The 22,125-nt window shown below is 54.0% G+C and overlaps 9 protein-coding genes across 9 annotated transcripts; 6 read left to right on the top strand and 3 right to left on the bottom strand.

Moving 5' to 3' along the window:
- Nucleotides 1–801: 801 nt before the first annotated feature.
- On the bottom strand, nucleotides 802–1,909 carry CORC01_07484 (glycosyl hydrolase family 61; the record flags this gene model as incomplete). Its single annotated transcript, XM_022619120.1, has 6 exons — nucleotides 802–845; nucleotides 901–1,150; nucleotides 1,218–1,278; nucleotides 1,352–1,605; nucleotides 1,664–1,693; nucleotides 1,817–1,909. 6 exons carry the CDS (start codon nucleotides 1,907–1,909, stop codon nucleotides 802–804), a joined length of 732 nt encoding a protein of 243 aa, XP_022474385.1.
- Nucleotides 1,910–3,546: 1,637 nt separating this feature from the next.
- On the top strand, nucleotides 3,547–4,421 carry CORC01_07483 (HET domain-containing protein; the record flags this gene model as incomplete). The annotated part of the gene is made up of 2 exons (XM_022619119.1): nucleotides 3,547–3,636; nucleotides 4,110–4,421. 2 exons carry the CDS (start codon nucleotides 3,547–3,549, stop codon nucleotides 4,419–4,421), a joined length of 402 nt encoding a protein of 133 aa, XP_022474384.1.
- A 1,286-nt stretch (nucleotides 4,422–5,707) lies between these two features.
- CORC01_07482 (uncharacterized protein) lies at nucleotides 5,708–6,001 on the top strand (the record flags this gene model as incomplete). Its single annotated transcript, XM_022619118.1, has 1 exon — nucleotides 5,708–6,001. A coding segment is annotated over one exon (294 nt), but the record flags the coding sequence as incomplete, so codon positions are not given.
- Nucleotides 6,002–6,387: 386 nt separating this feature from the next.
- On the top strand, nucleotides 6,388–7,933 carry CORC01_07481 (peptidase family M28; the record flags this gene model as incomplete). The annotated part of the gene is made up of 2 exons (XM_022619117.1): nucleotides 6,388–6,494; nucleotides 6,571–7,933. The coding sequence occupies 2 exons, from the start codon at nucleotides 6,388–6,390 to the stop codon at nucleotides 7,931–7,933; spliced, it is 1,470 nt and encodes a 489-aa protein (XP_022474382.1).
- A 524-nt stretch (nucleotides 7,934–8,457) lies between these two features.
- CORC01_07480 (ergosterol biosynthesis ERG4/ERG24 family protein) lies at nucleotides 8,458–10,017 on the top strand (the record flags this gene model as incomplete). Its single annotated transcript, XM_022619116.1, has 3 exons — nucleotides 8,458–8,495; nucleotides 8,560–8,867; nucleotides 8,927–10,017. The coding sequence occupies 3 exons, from the start codon at nucleotides 8,458–8,460 to the stop codon at nucleotides 10,015–10,017; spliced, it is 1,437 nt and encodes a 478-aa protein (XP_022474381.1).
- A 96-nt stretch (nucleotides 10,018–10,113) lies between these two features.
- Nucleotides 10,114–13,099, bottom strand: CORC01_07479 (uncharacterized protein; the record flags this gene model as incomplete). The annotated part of the gene is made up of 4 exons (XM_022619115.1): nucleotides 10,114–11,614; nucleotides 11,683–12,448; nucleotides 12,506–12,561; nucleotides 12,648–13,099. 4 exons carry the CDS (start codon nucleotides 13,097–13,099, stop codon nucleotides 10,114–10,116), a joined length of 2,775 nt encoding a protein of 924 aa, XP_022474380.1.
- A 533-nt stretch (nucleotides 13,100–13,632) lies between these two features.
- Nucleotides 13,633–14,901, bottom strand: CORC01_07478 (L-galactose dehydrogenase; the record flags this gene model as incomplete). Its single annotated transcript, XM_022619114.1, has 1 exon — nucleotides 13,633–14,901. One exon carries the CDS (start codon nucleotides 14,899–14,901, stop codon nucleotides 13,633–13,635), a length of 1,269 nt encoding a protein of 422 aa, XP_022474379.1.
- A 487-nt stretch (nucleotides 14,902–15,388) lies between these two features.
- On the top strand, nucleotides 15,389–15,493 carry CORC01_07477 (uncharacterized protein; the record flags this gene model as incomplete). The annotated part of the gene is made up of 1 exon (XM_022619113.1): nucleotides 15,389–15,493. One exon carries the CDS (start codon nucleotides 15,389–15,391, stop codon nucleotides 15,491–15,493), a length of 105 nt encoding a protein of 34 aa, XP_022474378.1.
- Nucleotides 15,494–16,024: 531 nt separating this feature from the next.
- Nucleotides 16,025–17,854, top strand: CORC01_07476 (sugar 1,4-lactone oxidase; the record flags this gene model as incomplete). The annotated part of the gene is made up of 3 exons (XM_022619112.1): nucleotides 16,025–16,331; nucleotides 16,439–17,057; nucleotides 17,137–17,854. The coding sequence occupies 3 exons, from the start codon at nucleotides 16,025–16,027 to the stop codon at nucleotides 17,852–17,854; spliced, it is 1,644 nt and encodes a 547-aa protein (XP_022474377.1).
- Between the last annotated feature and the right edge of the window lie 4,271 nt (nucleotides 17,855–22,125).

Genomic DNA, 22,125 nt, shown 5'->3' with positions numbered 1-22,125 from the left:
TGCCAAGAATGCAGAGAGATAAACTACTGCTCATTTCCACATTGGTTACAGGGGTCTTTACATGGAGTGCCCCTAGATCGCGGACCAGCCCTGACCCCTCCCCCCCCCCCTTTCCCCCACCCCTCAATTTCCACACGAACCACAAAAGGTCCTAAATTACGCGACATTTTTCATCAGACTGGAGGAAAAAATCAACCCGAGAACAATTAGGAAAAAAAAGAATGGCCCGCTACACATGAAACAAAAGAAACTCCTCGACGGGGAATTGAACCCCGGTCCCCTGCGAATCTTTGTATTATCAATGACAAGCAGATATCCTCACCACTAGACTATCGGGGATTGGTGGATGTTTTCATCCAGTGATAGTTGGTTGACGGACTGAGCCACAAGTGCATATATGAAGTCAGCCTATAGTGCACTCCTATAGGTAGACTGTACTTGTTCAAAGCTAGTTACGATTTCGTGGCTGTCTTTAAAGCAATGAGTATTTTCTGCATTGATTGTGTGCTGATGAAACTCAGTTTTTCAGGGCCTGCGAGACTGACTAGTAGTTTGTTCGCGGAACTGTTCTTTTCTTGCAGTATAGTCTCATCCCACACGACCTGCAAGTCTCACGGCACATTCTGACAATGGATTCCATACTATCCTCAATGGTGAAATGAGCTAAATCAGGAGCTGTTTGATTGTATCAAGCGGAATGTACTTTGCACTTCAGTCTTCAATATGTACATGAAATCAAATGAATGGTCGAGTTCAGTTTCCAAAACAAGCGGCCCGACAAGGAACTACTAGGTGCACTGCTCAACAGGTAAAGGCAGCCGGACCAGGAATCGTGTACGTTTGTGCTTGATGGAACGTTAGCAAAGAACAGCAAATCCGAATAGCACAGGCTCGACATACCCTTGTAGGCATCATAGGTGATGCCGGGATCGGTCGCCTTATACGCGCCGGGCAAGGCAACCAGCGACGTCGCAGTCTTGGTGCCGGCGCCAGTGACCTGCACTTGATGGCAACCGGGGTAGAACTGCGCGCCGGGATAGGAGTAGGCGGCGTGCAGGGCGATGATTTCGTGGCGGACGAGGTAGTAGCCCGGCTTCAGGCAGGACGGGATCGTGTACTGGGTGCCAGAGTTTGCGACCATGAGAGGGGTCTCGGGTGTATCATTAGCAACGATTTCCAGCCGACCTCAGAAAGGCATTTTCGAGGTCCAAACTTACATCGGCCCAGGTGTTTGTGGTTCCGGTGCGTCCACCTTCCTTGACCTTGAACCATACCGCACTGTAAAAGTTTTTTCCCCAGAGTGAGCCGTGTGTCTCTTTGGGTACCACCGCGCGGATTACATGTTACTTACGAAGTGCCGGGCTGCCATGCCTGGCAACCGGCGTCGGGGCATCGCGCCATGTACGTGATGACGGGGCCGACGTGGGAGTCGGGCCACAGGGTCCATCGCAGGGTAACTGTCGATCCGGCGGCAGCTGCGGCGTGCAGGGCTGCTGGCGTGGAGCCCGAGACGCCGCCGGCAGTGTATCCTCCGCACTGGACATCGATCAAGTCGACGCTCTCGATTGGGCCGTTGCCTTGGATCGGGCGAGAGATTCTATGAGGCTGATGGGTATTTGTGTAAGTCTTGAAGTTTCCTCGTTGATAGTAAAGCTAGGCTTACAATGGGGTTCGTGTACGGGTCTTGGTAAGGCTAGGTACACAGTAGTTGTTAGATTAGACAATCCGGTCTGGGAGGTAATTTGTACCTGGTAGAACTGTATAGGGTCTGTCAGTAAGTGAAATATTAACTGTACAGAAGGCTGGTTGAACGAACCTGGTAGTAGGTCCCTCCGATGGTGGCATTGTCAACGTATCCGTGACCAGCGACCAAAGCCGCAAGGCCGAGGAAGCAGGCAGCGATCTGCATGTTTCGACTATCTTCGGAAGTACGTTTGATGTACAAGAGCAAGAGGGATCGACGACTACGACAAAGAGATAGTCGCGTAATGACTGACCTTGCCTGCCTGGAGCTGAGCACTTCAAAGCCGGAAACTTGCTCTCACTCGGGAAACACCATGCTATATATCATCGCCTCCCACCTTTTAGAATTCAAGTGGTCCATCCTTTCTTTTCCAATCGTCCCACTCCTCTCAATCCAATACACCATACCAGCCAGCAAAGCCCTTGGCACGGCTACGTTGCCTCCCCTCCCACCTTCCTTAATCTCATCACGGGAACTGAGAGGACACCGCAAAAAGGAAACAACGGAACCACGCGAGCGAATGCCACGGCTCGACTTTATTAACTCTGGCCAGGGACATTGCCAATGAAAATGGGGAAAACCCGCATTCCACTTTGGAGGCGGGGATTCCACCAATTAATCAGCCGAGCCATCGTCGCAAGACAAAACGCCAATGCCCCTCCCCCGTGTTTTAATCAAAAGGGAACAACGAGAAGGAATAAGCAAGTTTGAGTCTTGCTTTTGGACAGAGCTCGACAGAACCGTCGCGCGGGATCCGTGATGCCACGTGCCGCGAATTTAGATTGTGGGGGGATAGCTGCGGTGTCACCATGCCGGTTCACGATGCTTGTAAATCTGCAAGCAATGCCGAGGAAATGTTTTCGCTCAGTGGGGAGTCAAAATGTGACATGAAGAAAAAGGCGTGTAAATGCCAAACGAGTTCGTTTAAAGTTTGACAAAATTGTTAGGGACTTGACCAATCTCAAGAGCCGTCATTGAGTGCCACAACATAATCGGGATGGGTAGACTACAAATAAACAAAGTGCCATCTGTAGAGGAGACTATCCGGGAATACAAAAGCAATCCCGCAGGATTTGCCTCCGTGGAACCCTTCGGCCATCCCACCTCCTGCTGGCATCCACTTATTTCTCCCGGAACAGGAATGTGACATCTTGCTCAGGATGCAGTAAGCTGAGCAACTACATGACACTCATTGGCTTTGCTGTAGAATCAGCTCGTCTATGGATGGTTTTCAAATTTACTTCCTTCCTTCTCGTTCCTCTCAAAATCAAAGCAGACGCATCCTCAGAAGGACGCGGGCCAGTGCACCGCGAAAGTCTTTCGTACTTGGCCTAGTGCTTCTACTTCATCGTCGATGCTCAACTCTCGAGTTCCTTGAGCAACTTCGCTATCGATGTTGGCTTTCGAGACTTTGGATATGTTTCTCTGAAGGCACGTACACGCATAAAACTGCCGATCTCCCCGAGGTGAAAATGTAGTTCTTTGGATAGACACAGCAGATCTTAACGTGGTAATGCTTGAATACTATCCGTGAATTGAAGACTCATTAAGTAAGCCCGTGTTGGTGAGACTTTGCGCTTCAAGCCACCTTGTAGAGTCTGTAAGACTTATTACAACGCTGTCGCATTAAATATTAGAAGCTGCTACTTTGTCTCCTCCAGGCGTTTGATAAGTTTTCAGTCGCTGATAGAAGTATTGGCTCAGCCATGATTTCTACTGGATCAACGTATCGCAAGCCGACGTGTACCTATCTCAATGTGGAATCGTTACCACAAGAAAACCTTGAGGTTTTATGTTATAACATGGCCCTCGATAACGCCGTTCTACGCCGCTTCTCAGTTAGCGTCAAGTTCTTCAAGTCATCATTATGGTCCGAAGTACCCCAACACCCTGTAGGCCAACACGTAGCGCCTATGCTTGACCGCGGATTATCGAACTTTGACGCGAAAATTCTAGAAATAACCATTTCCATAGGTAAAATGTTGCATCTCGAGGTCCTGAACGAGACTGCACCCTGATTCCCGGTGTCCTTAACCAATGCACGCCTCTTCATGTTGCACCTTCTATCGATCTTTAAGGACGATAGTCTCTTCAGGCCCTGCTACCGCCGCTCCCTGCACCTGGATTGTGATGCATCAGCTTGCCAACAAGCAGCGAATGCGACGGACCACCATGCACCTTCGACTTCTCCCCAACAGCTTTGGCAGGCTGCCGAACGAGGATGCCAGACCTGCGCGACGGTCATCGACGCGGTTTTCGTGCCACGAGTCCACGCCGCCTGGTGGGAATAAATTGCACCGGCGCTGGTGGTGGATGAGTGGGGTGGCCTGATTGAAGTTTATTCTTAAGCTTATTTGTCGACCAGGGTGACGAGGTCAGGCTTTTCAGAACGACAAGGAAGCGAGCGCGGTACGCAACACTTGGTCGTAGATGGAGTGCCCATGAGAGCTTCCTACTGAAAAAGTCCAAAGAAATTGATCTTCTCAGAGGCATTGGATGGGCTACAGTTCCAAAAACTTTCCAGCATGCAATGTGGCTGACTTGGGAACTTGGCATCAAGCACGTCTGGATCGACAACCTGTGCATCGTGCAGGACGACCCAGAAGACTGGCACCGGGAATTGGTGAAGATGAAGGCCGTCTATGGGCTGTCCTACATCCACATTGCAGCTCGTTAGAGAAACGGCTCCAGCCGCGGTTCATTCACTTCGAGCGATTTACCTCGCGCATATCCCGCGCATCCCGTACCATGACTCATGAGATTCTGGCGCTTTCATACGACAACAGCCTCACTGGGCGTACAACGACTTTGGTAGCAACTACAGATCTCAATTCAACTTGCCTCCCCTGCAACGCGATTGATTCCTCCAGGAACGTATTCTATCACCACGAGTCTTCTATTTTGACGATGTCGAAGTGAAGTGGACATGCATCACCGCCGCCGATTGTCAATGTCGCGGTTTTGTGTCGATCAGGCTCATCTTGTTTGCTAGGAGATTTATGACGCCCACCGCAAGCCGTATCGATACATCGCGCCCAGCGGATCGTGCCTTTCAGTATTCGGCTCGGTTGGCTGCTTCGACAGGACAGACTAGACAGTTGTCCAAGGTTGACGTCGACATCGCAAAGTGAAGTGCGCAACTGTCGATGGGACGGATGAAGCGGGACCTCTTGTCGGAGGCTATCTGAAGCTCAACGAGCGATGTACAAGCATGTGTGCTCAGCTATTTGACGTCAGATATGATGACGGTCCACCTAAACAAGACGCGATAGTCTATTGGGGAGACATGTGGCCGGGTAGAAACAACTTCCTAGCCAGGAGTGGAGGTTTGAGAGGCTGGGTATCTTCTGGTACAACAAGGATAGCGAACCTGAGGTGCTTAACAAGATAATGGGGTGATGTTCGCCCCAGAAGGACATCGTCATCATTGGAGGACGTCTTGCCTCAATCTGAAGCTGTTGTTTGGGTTAGGTTTGCATCTCTGGGTTCCAAGGACTGCAGACTGGCATTTGCTGCTTTGAATACCTGCCGTGCTTCTCATCTCAATGTCAGCGCAACACAACCGCAACAATGTGATTGAAATGCAGTGACCCGTAAGTTGATAATCGCGTTATTTGTCCCTGTTGTTGGCAAATAATCAACTCCCCCACGCTCTGATACTCTGCCAATCATCACAACAGACCGAGCCGGCTTACCGATCAAAAAGCTCGTTTAATGTCTTGGCGACATACTGAATCGGATCCCAGGACAGCAGGTGCAGCACGGTAAAGCCGACCCTCAATCCAAGACATCAGCTCTCAAAAGTCCCCGGAATTCCATACCCCGCAGACACGGCCGGCCACGCGGACAAGCGTTGTTGTCTTGTGGTCTGCCATGGCCCATGCCGGGCGGAAAACAACGAGGAGAACAGAAATCACTGAATCATCGAGGAAAAGCAAGGCCAGAGAACCGTGTTCCTGAGCCACCCCTGGCACGACAGACGAGCAGGACGGGCAGGTCCTTTATCCAACTCACGCGGTGCTGAGCAACAGTTGGTTCCTACCCGCCACTCTGCGATATGAAAAAGTCTTGGCACCTGCCCTTTGGGGTTACATCGTGGCGTGCGAATATTTAAGCCAAGAAGTTGTGACCCGCGTCTTGGCGACGGACGCAAACTCTCAGTCTCGCCTTTCCACTTCCCAAGAGCAATTGAACAAACTACTTGCGGTAACCCTCCCCCGTTGTTGCATGGTCATGGCTGGCAGAACCATCAGCTAGGCGAGTCCGTCCCTGTTGATAGAACTAGCCAGGCTCGAGTGCTGCTTATCAGTCGCGTGAATTGGGCACGCCGATTCGCAATATCTTGATGTTCCCTGCCCCGCAACCCATGTTATCGGCAAGGTCCAAATGCATGCCAAGCTCGACCAGAAGCTTGAGCTCTGGGCGAGACTTCGCAATATCGCCGCGCAGAGTGCCATTCAACGTGGGAACTGATGGCCAAAAAAAAGGAAGGCAACATGCGGTGCCTGCATGGTGCGGTCATTATAAAGAAGCGGGCGACGTCCCTGAGCGCGTCCCCGAGATTCTGAGAGCTCAACCCGCCCTGTTCTTCTCGCGGTCCCCTTGCTGGTCTTATTGAGCGCATTACCAGATCATCTGTCACGATGAAGACTACCTACCTCTCCGCTGCCGCTCTGGCGCTGGCTGCGACTACTTTGGCCACAGACCCTCTTACTGCCGACAAGGTCGAGGCTGACATCAAGACCGTTGAGTGAGTCAATCTCATGTGCTACTGCGATCTTTCCGTGACGCACAGCTCGGCTAACCCACAACGTACCCTCCTACAGACTTGAGCGCATTCTCTGGAACCTGAACAAGATTGGTCGCGACAATGGCGGCACCCGCGCCTTTGGCACGCCCGGCTACAAGGCCTCGGTTGATTTCGTCCTGGAGCGTGCCCAGACTCGCTTCGCCAAGGAGGTGGACACCTACCTCCAGCCCTTCAACCACACCTTTGAGCAGACCAACGCCATCTCCGTGACGGGTCCTGATGGCGACGTCATCGTCATCAGCGCCGAGTACAACACCGCCACTCCCCTGCCGGGCGGTATCACGGCCCCTCTCATCGACACCCCCGTCGACGACGAGAATGGTTCCGGATGTCTCCCGGAGGCCTTTGCGGGTATCGATGCCACCGGCAAGCTTGCTTTGATCAAGCGTGGCGTCTGCGCCGTCTCTGACAAGATCAAGAATGCCAAGGCTGTTGGTGCTCTCGGTGTGATCCTGTACAACCAGGTCCCCGGTAACGACATCATCAAGCCCACGCTCAGTGCCGAGAACATTGGTCTTCTCGTTCCCCTGGGAATCATCACTCTCGAGACCGGTGAGGCGTGGAGCACAGCCCTTGCCGCTGGCGAGGAAGTCATCGTCACGCTCATCGTGGACGCAATCTTTGAGGAGCGTGAGACTTGGAACGTCATCGCCGAGACCAAGGAGGGTGATCCGAACAAGGTCATCATGCTCGGCGCCCATCTCGACAGTGTTCTCGAGGGCCCCGGTATCAACGACGACGGTTCCGGAACCGCGGCCCTCCTCCAGCTCCTGGGCTCCGTCAAGAAGTACAGCGGATTCCCCCACAAGATCCGCTTCGCCTGGTGGGCCGCCGAGGAGGCCGGTCTGGTGGGATCCTACTACTACACCGAGCACCTCAGCCCCGAGGACGCCGACAAGATCAAGTACTACTTCAACTACGACATGATCGGATCGCCCAACCCCATCTACGAGCTCGCCTCCTACAACAACAGCGGCATCGGCCCCCAGCTCCTCGCCGACTACCTCGAGGCCAACGGCAAGGAGACAATCTCTGCCGAGTTCGACGGCCGCTCCGACTACGCCGGCTTCGTCGAGCTCGGCATCCCGACCGCGTCCATCTTCACTGGCGAGGGCGAGAACGATCCTTGCTACCACCAGGCTTGCGACACGATTGACAATATCAACTGGGATGCCATCACCCTCAACACCAAGGCTGCTGGTCGCGCTCTCGCTACCCTTGCCAACTCGCTCGAGGGTGTCCCCCCTCGCGCTGACACTACGCCTATTCTCCGCGGCCGCGCTGGTGTTCTCCAGCAGATGCGTCGCTGGAAGGCCCTTGCTGAGCACACCAGCCACGGCAAGACGTGCTCTCACAAGGATGAGAAGAAGATTTACTAGATGGTGTGGGATTGTCAGTGGATGCGTCAACACTCAGGTCGAAGGGCGTTACGGTCGAGGGCGTTGTAAATGTACCTAGCCGAGACCTGTTTGAAATGTAGCTTATGAGTAACGAAAATGCCATCTTCCGATTCAAATTCTAAACCTTGTGGGAATAATAAAGACTGTGAATGAATGGACGCTCAGTGACCGAGGAGGTATACATTCCGGGAAAGAATAATCGGATGCCGGTGAAGTGGGGCCGATTGCGGTGCATCGGAGTGGGGATCGGCGTCGCCCACCACGGATTAGCGCCTCGGCAGCGAGAAATTACACCTGGATCCACGACCCACGCCGCAAATTTCTGCTGATTGGTGCTGGCTGTGCCCCAACGGAAAGGGGTCTCCCCACTACGCGTCTCTTGTTTGCTCTCCTCACCACCGCGTCACGTCAAGTGTAGGCCGGCGTTTCGTTCTCTATATTTTGAACCCAGCCAGAAACTGATAACGTTCACCCCGCTGAGTCAGTGACGAGCTGAGACAGCCATGGCGCCGAAGAAACACAGCTATGAATTTGGAGGCCCGTAAGTCCAACGGCTACGCGCGTCCATGACCTTGACCACTGACTGAATGCTCTTCTTCGCTCAGTCCTGGCGCCTTTGCCATTGTCTTTGGGCTTCCCGCCCTCTTGTGGACATTCTTCTTCGTCTGCAATGATAAGACCGGGTGCCCTGCCCCGTCCACCTTGAGCCCTCGCACCTTGAGCTTGGAGAAGCTCAAGGTCGAGACTCCGTGGCCCGCCGATGGTATCTGGGGCTTCTGTAGCTGGGAAGCTCTCGGCTGGACCATGGCTTACTACTTTGTCAGCTTGGTTCTTTACCGCGTCCTCCCCGCCCAGGAGCTCCTCGGCACCAAGCTGATTCAGTCCGGCCGTCCATTGAAATACCGCTTCAACTGTAAGTCCCGCTTGAGCTCCCACCGGTGGGAGACCTCATGTCGTCTAACCCAAGCACAGCGTTCAGCGCCACGGTCGTCCAGCTCGCCGCCCTGGCGGTCGGAACCTACCTCCAAGGCGCCGACTTCGTCGTCTGGACCTACATCTCTGACAACTACCTTCAACTCCTCACCGCCAACATTATCCTCGCCTACATCATCACCATCTACGTCTACGTTGCCAGCTTCAGCGTGAAGCCCGGCAACCCAGACCTCCGCGAGCTAGCGGTGGGCGGCAACACCGGCAGCCTCATCTATGACATTTACATTGGCCGCGAGCTGAACCCCCGCCTCACGCTCCCCATCTTTGGCGAGATCGACCTCAAAGCCTGGCTCGAGATGCGGCCCGGCCTGACGGGCTGGGTCATCCTCAACCTGGCCTTTTGCGCAAAGCAGTACCGCGCGTACGGCTACCTCTCCGACAGCATCGTCTTCACGACCGCCGTGCAGGGGTACTACGTCCTCGAAGGCCAGTTCATGGAGGCCGGCCTCCTGACCATGATGGACATCACCACCGACGGCCTGGGCTTCATGCTGACCTTTGGCGACATCGTCTGGGTGCCCTTTCTCTACTCCACCCAGACCCGCTACCTCTCCGTCCACCCCGTCCACCTGGGCTGGGCCGGCGTCGCCAGTGTCTTTGCCGTCTTCGCGACGGGTCTGTACATTTTCCGCTCCGCCAATAACCAGAAAAAGGTCTTCCGCACGCAGCCGGACCACCCGAGCGTCAAGGATATGCCGTTCATCCAGACGAAGCGCGGCACCAGACTGCTCACCGGCGGCTGGTGGGGCAGGTCTCGGCACATCAACTACTTTGGCGACTGGCTCCAGGCCTCCCCGTTCAGCTTGCCGACGGCCGTGGCCGGCTACGAGATGCTCGCCGCCGGCAGCGCCGTCTCCGGTGCTGTGACGATGCTTGATGGGCGTGAGGTTGTTCAGGGCGCGGCGCGCGGCTGGGGCATGATCTTTACGTACTTTTACGTGCTGTACTTTGCCATTCTGCTTATTCATCGTGAAGGGCGGGACGACGTCGCGTGCTCGGACAAGTATGGCGAGGATTGGGAGGAGTACAAGAAGATTGTTAGATGGAGGATTTTGCCGGGGGTCTACTAGAATCTAGATCAGCGAGGCGATCGGCCTGGATGTCGTGGCGCCAGTCAAGGCAGTTGATAGCTCCAATATCGCATTTGGATTGTGATTCAGGCAGACCTAAATACCACCGTATTCGCACAGCAAAGCCTCGATTTGACCTGAGATCTTCTTGAAATTTTGCCGGCGGTAGTCGAGAACTTCCTCCAAGACGTCCATCTTCCTGTAAACGTTTTCCAAAAAAGCCAGCTGAAACCCATATCTACATATTTGGAGCGGGGACATACCACTCAGATGATCACACTTACGCAATATGCCATGCTTTGGCCGATCTACCACACCTGGATTCCCTCTAGCATTCGGCTTCGCTCCACCCTCCAGTAAAATACGTACACCTTCCAGATCCAAACCAGCCACGGCAATTTGCAGCGGCGTAGCTACGAATTCCGATGAATCTAGTTTCGCACCCAGACGTAGCATTTCCTGGAGTGTGCACCAGCCATCACAGCTAACGTACCGGGCTTCATGTTTATGCCACATGATGTATGAGACGAGAATATTGCTGTAGTCGAGAATTCTGGGCCAAGTCTTCAAAAGGTGTCTCAACGCAGAAGGTCTGTCGCCGCTCATGATAACAATCAAGTCGCAGAGAGAAGTGCGAAAGTGAGAAAACGCTTCGTCATTCAAGAAGTCGTATTTCACGTCAATCATTGTCCGGAACAGGTTCCGTGGATCATGTAATCTATGCAGAATGAAGTCGACCAAATAGAAAGCACCCATGTGCAAGAAGTAACCCAAAATACGAGACTCAGGTGGCGATGATGCAGCGAATCTTACAAGCTCAAATGTGTCGCCGAGGTTGTAATGATCTATAAAATCCCAGAAGACGATCATATCGTACAACCGCAGAATCGCATCCACAGGATGAGTTCTTGAAGGATGCGGAGTTGTAAGCATGGTAGCAAGTTCCTCATTTTCTGGGCAGGACCGTTCATAGTCGAGTATCAACCTGATGGCCGAAACAGCGCAATACGCTCGGAAGTCCATTTGCCAGTCCCATGGGTCGCTCAAACAATCTTCATCGCTCTCGAGCATGCCAATCGTATTAAGTGGAGACCGGAATACTTCCAAAAGAATGATGCTTGCTCGCCCGCCTAAACATGCGTATTTATCAAGACGAAAGCAAGAGGTCGGCCTGAAGCGAGTTGATACCGCCAAATATTCCATGACAGTGTAATGAGGAAATGAGACTTCGTAATACCCATACGGGAAACGGTGGTCGGTCTCGGTGACTTTGATGAGACAGCCGCATAATTCTAGAAGCAGCTCGGCATCGTAGCGGTAATCTCGGGTGCATGAATTTTGTCGATTGAGGTCTCCTTCGATGGCTTGAAGGAGCACGTTGCAACTGAATTTTTCACGTCCAAAGACTTTGTAGTTGAAGCAGATCCAATCAAGGGCTGAATCCACAACTTGTAGATCTTCTTCAGGTATCATTTCGAAAATTCTGTCGTATGCTTCGTTGAGTGTTTTTGGAAGGTGCTTCAATTCGTTCATGATGGCACTTTGAGAACCTTTGATTCTTCGTAAAGCGTCGAGTTGACATACAACCCAGCGAAACCTGCGTTGCGCTCTTGTCAGTTTTCCGAAAGTACTATGTATGATCTGAATTTCGACTGTGGTACTTACATTCCTTTTGCGCCAACAGACAACGCTTCTAAAGCCTCTTTGCGCAAACCTTCTGACCAGTCTTTCAGCTTATCATTGGTAGCCAGTCGAGATTCAGTATATAGCCGTATGTCAGCATCGAGATAGTCGTTTCGCATGTTCACTTCCGTCGAGATTTCGCTCATGACTTTTTCGATATCCAGGTATTCACGACTAGTTACAAGGAGGCGAATCTTTGAGAATCTGTGGTCGGTAGCTAGATCTCGCAGGACCTTGAGAAGCTCTTCCCGGGGGCTGCTCTCGTCTACGGCGTCAATGGTGATAGAAATACTGCTGAAGTAGTGCGAGGCAGCTTCGAGAGCAGTAAGCAGGTCGCTAGTGCTGGGGTCTCGACCGTTCTTGAATAATTTCCAAAGATAATCCGGGACCTGTTCAACCTCCCTACACATACGATCGAGGATCCATCGTAGAAATGGGGCTGATTCGTCCTGACTGCGTCCGAAGTAGCAGTAGTAATGGATCCCAATTGATATGGAAGCAGTTGAACTAGACTGTCGGCAATTCTCCTCAACTTTCTCGGCGAGCTGAGAAGCCAAGATAGTTTTGCCGGCTCCGGGAATCCCATGAATCCAGAGGCATCGTATATCCCCCTGGTTGAACTGGTCCCATTCTGGGGTGCGGGACATCCATTCGCACGTTCCAGGCTCGTGATTTCGGCAAGCTTGGTCGTGGATTGATGAAGGGTCGGTATGCTTGAGCCACTTGTAAACCTCGCTTCGTTGATTTTCTATTAGAAGTAGAGTCAGTACAGTGGCTATCGGGTAAGAAGTCGAGTGGAACATACCTGTCAGAACTCGTTGAATGTGTGAAGTCCCCTCGCGTATGACCTTGATGTCATGACTAAAACAAAGGAGTCTCAGTTAAGATTCTCGCAGCAAGAACTTCCCCAGTAAAGTTGTCCTCTACAACACGGGATTTCCACCTACCTGGACGTAGCAGTGAGTGCGAGACTAATAGTATTCTTGCATCGCGCAACATCTTGAAGCATCTTCTTGGCCTTGGTCTCCTTCAACGGCCATGCCAAGTTTCTCAAGGTAACTTGCACTCTTCTTCTTTTCGAATCATGGGGCCCTTGAGCCTGGTTTTGGTCGGAGGCGAGCAATGCCTCCAGCTGTTCGATGGCGACCCGACATTCACCGACAGGCCCTTCATCGCCGTCCAAGGCTTTACGGAGAGCCGAGTCTGGCTCTTCGAATTTGAGGAGAAAGTCGACATTCTGCAAGACGGCTCCTACTGATGAGGTCTCGACGAGGATCGTGCGGAGATCGGAGGGTGCGTCCCGGACGCTCTCAATGTAGTTCTTGCAAATTGATATCACCCGATCTGCAATCTGGATAGTTGCGAAAACGCTCGCTGCGAGACCAAAGGCTTCCGCCATCTCTTAGCCTCTGTCGCAGCAACTGAAGCTATTGAGAACAGCGACGGTACACAACGTCGACAGCAGGAGACGGACGAGATTGCGATCAGGCTACGGGGTGGGGATGTCTTTTCTTATGGTTTCCAAGGCCGCTGAAAGCAATGCAGCAGATTGCCTTGGGAGTGTGCCCGACGCAGGCTGCGCCGCAATCATACAACTCTTGCCCAATCATCTCGCCTCGGCTGATTGTAAGCCTCAACATTGATCCATGGCCTGCATATGAACGGGCTGATTTCGTGTACAACGAGAGAGAGGTGTCATCAAGTGGCTTGAAGGCTGAACAATTGATTGGCGGGCGAGTTGGTTAGGCACATACCTACTCGGTACAGTGCCCGCATCTTCACGAGGGCTTTCTCTGAGATTCCCAAGTCTTTACCAATGTCGGCAAATAAACCTGCCGCCCTCGCCACTGTCGGTGTGGAACAAGTGATGTGGCCTCGCTACGGGCGTCTATTTCTATCAGGTATCGAAACATTGCAAGTCACGCTAATCGCTCACAAATTGCTAGAAATTCTAGTCATGAAGTTGATCATCAATTCGTCCTCCTCCGGCACCAAGCCAAACTTGTCCGCGCTCCTCTCGTTCTGGAACCCCTCTTCGGGACTCGCCCAGCTGTAACCCTTCCACACGCCCAACGCGGGCCACATCTTTTGCTCCACGAGAGCCTTGAGCTTCTCGTACCGTGCCGTCGCAGCCTCGGCCTCGCCGCCCGCAGCAAGACCCCGGAGCACAAGCCTCCACGCCTCGACAGTCTGCTCGAGCTCGGCGGTGCTGGTGACGCCCATGACGCTGCCGCCGACGCGCAGGTCGCCACGGTGGCCCGGCAGCCGCACGCCGAGACCGGCAGCGGCGCCGACGCGGGCGTACTCCTCCATCGACCAGTGAAGCGCGACGGTCTCCAGCCGCTCCCCGGCCTCGCTCGCGATGGCCGAGAGCGTCTTGCACGCCGAGCGCAGGTCGTCCGGCGCAGGGTGCCACGAGGCAATGACGCCGGCTTTGCCCTCCGCCGTCTCCGTGCGCGCGGGGACGCCCGTGGATGTGAGCAGACCCATGCCCAGCATGCTGGCGTTCAGCACGACCTGCACGCCGGCGTTGCGGAACCGCCGCAGCGGGCTCTGCTCGTCGGCGTGGTCGGGCCCGGACACGACCTCGGCGAGGCCGAGCGTGGGGTTCTGGATGGTGAAGTGCCCGTAGCTCAGGACGGCATCGAGGGCCTCGCCCGTCTCGGCGAGGATCCTCTCGGCGAGGTCGCAGAGGACGTGGACGGGGAACCCGCTGATGCCGACGTGGCGGATCTTGCCTTCGTCGCGCAGCTGCCGTAGCGTCTGCACGGCGGCGAGGACCTCTGCGGGGGAGACGAACTCGACGTCGTGCATGTAGACGAGGTCGAGGTAGGTCGTGTTGAGGCGGCTGAGGGAGCGGAGGACAGAGTAGCGCACGTACGCCGGCGAGTAGTCAAACTCGTTGCCGGCGATGCGGCCGGCTTTTGTGACCAGCACGTAGGACTCTCTGGGGAGGTTGGTGGCCGCGGTGTGGGCGGCCAGCGCGTCGCCGAGGAGGACCTCGGAGGGGCCGTAGTACGGCGATGTGTCGAAGCCGTTGACGCCGAGCTCGAGTGCCCTTGAGACGATTTGCCGGTACGGCATCTGCAGCGGGTCCTTTACATGCTGGGTGTTAAATGTTGCTGTGCCCAGGAAGAGAGGTGGCAGAACGGAGGAGACGGAAGGGCGGGAGGCCCGGTGGAGGCTTGTTGTGGTAGCCATCCTGGAGGAAAAATGATTCGAGGATGAGATGAGAGCTAGTGAGAATGGTTCGATATGTTGGGTACCTTAATAGAAGTTGAGAAGAGGGGGCCAGGCAAGAAGAGAGGGACTTGTCAGGAAACTGTCTAGCCTTAAGTCGGGAGAGTGACAAGAGAGGGCTAAGCCGTGAAGTGTTTGCTACTTGATATAAGAGGGGCCACCATAGGATCGGTCCAAAAATCTGGTCTAAAAAAGTTCGCATGGGGGGCGTCCGCCGCTTGCCTGGCCCCTGGACTAGGAGCAGTTCGTTACTAGCCATAACCTAACTGATATGTGGGCATGAGAGACGCCCTACGGTACGCCTCTAGCGTACCTTACCCAGAACCCGCGACCTCGGGTTCTCCAGGGCTAAGCCGCGTACGCTTGAAGTGCAGTCGACTCAGTGCCGATACAAAGAGGAATTATCAACTCGTCAATACTTACTAAGCTGTGTTGCGTAGCGGAGTTTATGCGCGGTTGGTCCATCAGGCCAAGTCCTTCTGGCACGGCCATTTTGCCAAGTGAATTTGGACCGAATGCACGTGTCACCTCGTCTCAACTTGCTACAGCTTGATAGACAGCGGCGAAGGGAGGGAAGAGAGATCAAGGATGATGGGGGACGCCCAACTGCATGGTACCTCTACCACTTTACCCTTGCTAATCAGCAATTTTTCTCTCAGTGGGCCTCGCCAGCCGGCATAAGTGTGGCGGGACCCCCCAGCATCCATGTTCATCTGAGACTTACCGTTTCAAGCCACCCACCCTCCTTGACTCGTCACCTACAAACAGATCCCCGATCCCTGGCGCAATCGAACCAGAATGTCAGAAACCCAGAGGGTGTTATGTCCCCGTAGCGGACGCTAAACTGATTTCGTCATATATCTCGTCATTAGCCTCAAAATTTCCAGACCACCCGGCTTCCATTGTGCGTTGCTCACCCGCCTTCGGATTTCTCCCTCAGAATCGCCCATAGAGGAAGCGGTCCTTACCAAACCCCTCAACTTTGGATCATCATCATCAGAGTTCAGAGTTCTTTAGCCAGACTTTGCTCCTTCCAGTTCGGTGTAATAAAGTCGATAGTCGTCGTCGAGGAGCAATACGCGCAATGGCCGCCGTGGCGTCTCTGGATCCTCACATCCGCGGCATCATCGACGATGCCGCCGCCGATGGCATCCCGTTCCGGGCCAAGTCGGCTCACTTCCACACCACCTGGGCGCGCACCTTTTCGTCGCTGCCGGAGCTCTTCATCCAGCCTCAGTCGCAGCAGGAGGTCGAAAAGGCAGTCAAGCTCGCGCGCCGGTGCAGGCGGCGCATCACCACCGTCGGCCACGCGCACTCGCCTTCGGATCTGACGTGCACGAGTAACTGGCTGGTCAATCTCGACGGATTCAAGAAAGTGTTATCTGTCGATAGTAAGCACAGACCCCTCACGTCACATCGCACTATCACGCACTCACTCCTTCACTCCCTCACACTCCCGCGTAATCTCATGGAAACTATGCTAACAACCGCCCGGCAGAGGAGACTGGTCTCGTTGTCATGCAAGCCGGCATCCGGCTGTGGCAACTCACCGAGGAGCTGAACAAGCACGGCCTCTCCTTCCCCGTGCTGGGCAGCGTCAACGAGCAGAGCATCGCCGGCGTCATCAGCACGGGAACCCGCGGCAGCACCCTAAAATACGGTCTGCTGTCCGAGGCCATCGCCTCGCTCAAGATCGTCCTCGCCAACGGCGAGACGGTCTCGTGCTCGCCGGACGAGAACCCGGACCTCTTCCGCGGTGCCACGCTCTCGCTCGGCGCCCTCGGCATCATCACTGAGATTAGCTTCCGCGCCGTGCCGGCCTTTAGCCTGCATTGGCAGCAGACGATCCAGGCCGACTACAAGATGCTCGACGCCTGGGAGCAGGACAATAAGCTGTGGACCCAGTCCGACTTTGTCCGGGTGTGGTGGCTGCCTTATACCAGGAGGGCCGTGGTCTGGAAGGCCGACATCGTCACAAAGGAAGATCTCGAGTCCGGAAAGGAGAAGAACCGGGATCCGCCAGTCGGCTACTACGATGGCGCCCTCGGCTATCACATATATCACAACCTTCTTTACCTTTCGCGTTATATCCCTCGCATCCTGCCCTGGGTTGAATGGTAGGCTCAAGTCCCCTTCCCCCCCCCTGTACACGGACACTTCACACAACGAGAAACGACGACTAACTGACATCTCCAGGTTCGTGTTTGGCATGCAATACGGCTTCAGCGACGGCTACACCTCGTCCGCCGTCCAGCCCATGGACAAAGCCCTGTGGATGAACTGCCTCTACAGCCAGTTCGTAAACGAGTGGGCCATCCCCCTCCACCGCGGGCCCGAGGCCCTGATGCGTCTCGGATCCTGGCTCAACAAGCTCAAGCCGGGCGACGTCGACTACGTGGACCACGGCATCCCCTACTCCGCCGAGGGCCTCTACGTGCACTCGCCCGTCGAGGTCCGCGTCTGCGACGCCACCGTCCACACGAGCGCCGAGCAGCGCAACCGGCCCTTCCTCGACAGCACCGTCAAGGACGGTCCCACGCTCAACCTCAACGCGACAATGTACCGCCCCTACGACCTCGACCCGCCCGGTCTGCAGCGCTGGATGCAAGGCTTCGAGTGGCTGATGCGCGACCTCGGCGGCAAGCCGCACTGGGCAAAGAACTTCAACGTCAAGAACGAGGAGTTTGCCGCGTGGTACGGCGACGACATGGTCCAGTGGCGCCGGGTCCGCGACGAGGTGGACCCCGACGGGCTATTTGTCGGGTCGTGGCACCGGCAGTTCGTGCTGGACCCCAACAGCCCGCCTCTCGAGTTTGAGGAGTTTGAGGAGACGAGGCATGATGCTGGTCGGGGCGTTACCGTCTACGGCACTCGCCGTCAGATTGAAGATGCCGATGCTGATGTCAAGGCATGAGCTACCATTTCCCTAGTTGGGTAGTGTCTGGCTGTGTAGATTCGGGGCATGGTGATGAGCGCGGGGTGTGAAAATCAGCATATGGATTGTTCAAACAATCCATCATAGCACTTTTTTACTTTATTCAAACATGATGAGATGGATTTCAAGCGAAAGAATTTCCACTTCTCCCTGACAGGAAGCATTTCACATAAAACTACAATTGCAAACACTTCTGACTCACAATTTTGAGATACGACAAAACATGCTTATCATTACCTCTTCAACTGCTGCCTCGCTCCTCAGCCAACCATCATTTAAACGAGGGTGGGTGGTATCCCTTCGTTGATGCATCCGTCAAGATGCAACCGAGTCTGTGGTGTAGAGTGATGAAAGTCCGGAATCCCGTACGAATATCAATTACGTGTAAAGAAAGCCATACTGGTAGGTAGCTCCCACTTGAACCCCCTCCCCCCCCTTGTGTGGGATACTCAGATCGTCGCCCTTTAATCTTGCCAAGCAAGAAAAGCCAAGGTCAGGGTCCGTGTTCCCCTTGAGCAAGATCATCCAAGCTCTGGACATCCAGTTCTAGAATTCCTTCTGGAAGGCAATAAGGTTAAGGATTTCTGTGTCACTTAATCACAATGCATCTTTCCCCTGATCGAAATGGCGGGTTGCGGGCTGACATGGTTCGGTTCGCGCTGCCGCGGGACGCGGGTGAGCGTTAATCTCGAGGTTTGATCTTCGCACAAAACTCAATGCCGCTCGTACGTTCGTCCCCTCGCCAGCCAGGACAGAATGATACCTATTCTCTGTATCGACGTTGTCGTAAGGCTGCAGGCTCAACGTCGCACTGCTCGCAAGTGTGGTTTCACTGCACTATTGTGTTGCGCAACCGCGCAATTATCTGAGGGACCCCGTGTTCTTAGTTGGCGGCAGCAAGGGACATGACCAACTGCGCACGACTCACGAGTCACTATATCGCGACTATCGTCGGGTAGGTGAGGAGGTATTTGGATCGCTACTGTCAGTGCTCTCTATACCGAAAAACTAATTTTACCCTTGTTTGAAGTTCGCTAAGCGCAGTGTATGAGAATGAACGGTAGGGGCCTGTACTTGGGTTACATCAGTCGTAGAAATAAACGAAAAAGTCAAAATATAGGAAGATTCAATCTTGCATGAAGATCCGGCCGGTATTTGCCGGAGTCTCACATGTTTGTGCACACGCACCTCGCAGGAGATGACACTCTGCTATCTAGGGCATGTCGCAGTACCATGTACATCTTGCTACATGCTCTGATAGGGATGCTAGGGATGATGGGAAGAGAGGCGGTGAATCCATTCGTTGACATTGACGATGATGCTTTCCCCCACCCCAACCAAACCCCCTTTGGCTCGCCGATAACAAAGACCTTGGCTATTAGGTTCAAAACCTAGTGCTCTGTCAAGTCTTCCCGAACGAGCGCGCGGCAAGCTCGAGCCACAGCCGGTGTAGGTTGGCCCTGGGACTGGGAACAGGAACGTTCAATCTCCATGTATTGTCCACTCAAGGGGTCCTCCTTGCTTTGCTTGCGTGTTGTGAACCTGGTGCTTGGAATCTGCAACTGAATCGCATTTTGGCCTCTGCTGGGTATCGCATAATCATGCAGTTTGTGCCTCGGTGAACGGCGAGAGGGCTTTCACCGTCGCTGGCTGGTTGTGATCCGTCTTCCAAGCGCGCAAGCGCGCCCACTTTGCGACACTCTGGATTTACCGCGGCAAAAAGCCAGGAAAAAGTGTTTTTTTCAGAGTAGCACTCAGCCGTGTCAATCCCATAGGAGGCGGGCAATGACGCGGTTGTGGATAGTAATCAATGTTCATGTTGCTTGCGCAGGAAAAGGGGGCCGTCCAACGGTCAATCAATTGATTGATGTGGCAGCCAACACCAAGCCCCCCCCACAACCTACCAGCCCGCTGGAGGCCCGTCTCTTATTACCTGTGTTCGCTTCACAATTCAATCAAACAGAGTTTGTTTGGCAAAGAAGTAGCTGGGACCTGCATACGCTAGACTCCTAGCGGCCGATAACATTTCGAAGTCTGTTGGACGGGCCGCCATCAGGGTTCGATCCCGGAGACTGGAGATTGGAGACTAAAGTTTGGGAGTTTGGGAGTTTTTGGAGACAAAAGTCGAACCAACGGAGTCGACCCGTCGCCCCGGAGTTGAGAGACAAGACAATGCTCCACCACCCCCATTTCGGTAGTTGAAAGTGGTCGAGACTGTGAACATGGAAAAGAAGGAATGAGGGAGGAGGAAAACGCAAAGTACATTACAGGCAAGGTACGGTCAGCCTAGCCCCGTTGGGGAAGGACGAGGACGTCTCGGTGGAGCGTGTACGTATGCAGACCCCAGAGACTTAGAGAGTTGCAAACTGCTGCAGCTTCATCGGTGGAGAGGAGGCAGAGGGGGGCCCGGACCCATCGATAACGTTCCGCAACCGTCCCGGCAGAAGATCCTTGGGGCTCTTTTACATATGCTGGGTCTGACACAGGTGCAGCGCCTTCTCTCCAGTTTTTTCTGAATCCCCGTTTTGGATCGTGTTGCCAGTTTGGCTGGGGGGGATGCCGTGAGACTGAAGGGCAGGGCCTTTACCATACCGGTGAAGACGACGCCCAATAACTGCCGTGACTTTATCTCACGAGTTTCATAGTTAAATCGACGATACGCGCGATAGTAAGCACCCGTTCGTCATGAGTCCGGAAAAGCCGTGACGGTATGCGCGGCGGCCGAGTGCCGTTCGAACCAAACTCCAGCCCACCCAGTTACCTCCAGCCTGTCAATCCATCATCCCGTCTGCAATAGCTGCCAAGTTGGGTGACATGCGACAGACGTTTTGGGACGGGGAAATGGGACGCGGCTTCCTGGGCTTGTCCGACCTCTCGTTCCAAAAATAGCCCACGCGTAGTGGTTCGTGTCATTCTGTTCCCTAGTTTCGGTTGACTTTTTCGATCAACGTGAGGCGCAAGAGAGAATAGGTTCACCTTGAATGTCGACTACATTTGCCAAGAAAGGAAATAGTTAGGGGAACGCGAGACAACCCCCCCAAAATTGCTACATCGAGCCAATCTGCGAGCCAAAGACCTGATGAAGAGATTATGTGGTGCAAATACCAAGGTATCGGCGCCTTCAGATAAATTTCGCTTTTAAACTAAAAGTTAGTTCGTTGTATGAATAAGCTGGGGTAGTTAGTTGTGCCAGCCAAGACAAGCTAAGCTGCGAGTAAAGGTTAATCTTAGTCGAGCACGTCCTCATTTTTCGCGAATCCGAGCTTCTGGACTTTGTTACCTGTAACTTGTGCAATCTGTCTGACTCTCGGGTGGAAAGAGTAGGGAGGGGGCAAGGCGATCAAGGCTCCCCTGCTGCCAGATCTGGCAGAGAGAAGCACAGACGGCAGCTCCCGACCAGAAGGTCGGGTCAAGCCAAGTGTGTGAGTGGAAAGTTAACGGTAGCAGTGCCATGTGTACACTCTGTATCTAGGCCGCCAAGGGACCAGCGACCAAGGACCAAATGTCACCCTCGAGCCTACGTAGCTCCGACGTGGCCAGAAAGGAGTCGATCGACGGTAGCTGGACAGGGGCATGAAACTGACTCACTCTTGTTCCATCCCCCCAGGCCCCCCTACCCCCTCCTCTGTGGCTGGTGAAGAGACTCAGAGACTTGGAGAAAGTAAAAAAATGTCACCTCGAAAGGAGGCTCTGCTATGTCAGCTCGCGTCTGTAGCTTTCTGGGCGTCATATATCGGTTAAAGCTGCCCAGAGACACGTTGAACCCCGATGCGCCCCCCTTTCTAATACACCCCCGCGGGTACGACACTTTCCGCCCATCCACTTCCCGAAGCGACGAAGGGCTCCCATATTGCGGTTCCCTTCCTCCTATCCACATTTGCCCACCGCGGCGGACGGCAAGACACTCGTTAGCGCGCACACAAAGGACCCATTGCAAATGTGGATAACGTTGACCCCATCGATATTGCGTCGTCGTTCTCTTAATGCGGCTGAGAGGTTGAGGATTGAGACAGGGACGGTTTCACACGCTGTTTTCTTCTAGAAGAGGCCAAATAAGCAAAGAAGAAAAATAATTCACCTTGGAAAAGACAGCGTCATCTGAAATGCCATCATTAGATGGGGGACGACACGTCAGAGGGCCCGTACAACATTGGACGCGAGGCAAGGGGACCACTACGTTAGACTCAGACACTAGTCGAGCTTCCAATGGCGTCCAGCACGTGTCTCCGCCCAACCATCTGCGTCTAAAT

Source organism: Colletotrichum orchidophilum, assembly GCF_001831195.1.
Source record: "Colletotrichum orchidophilum strain IMI 309357 chromosome Unknown Scaffold_60.1, whole genome shotgun sequence".
Classification (NCBI taxonomy): domain Eukaryota; kingdom Fungi; phylum Ascomycota; class Sordariomycetes; order Glomerellales; family Glomerellaceae; genus Colletotrichum; species Colletotrichum orchidophilum.
This window is presented reverse-complemented; position numbering and strand designations above follow the sequence as displayed.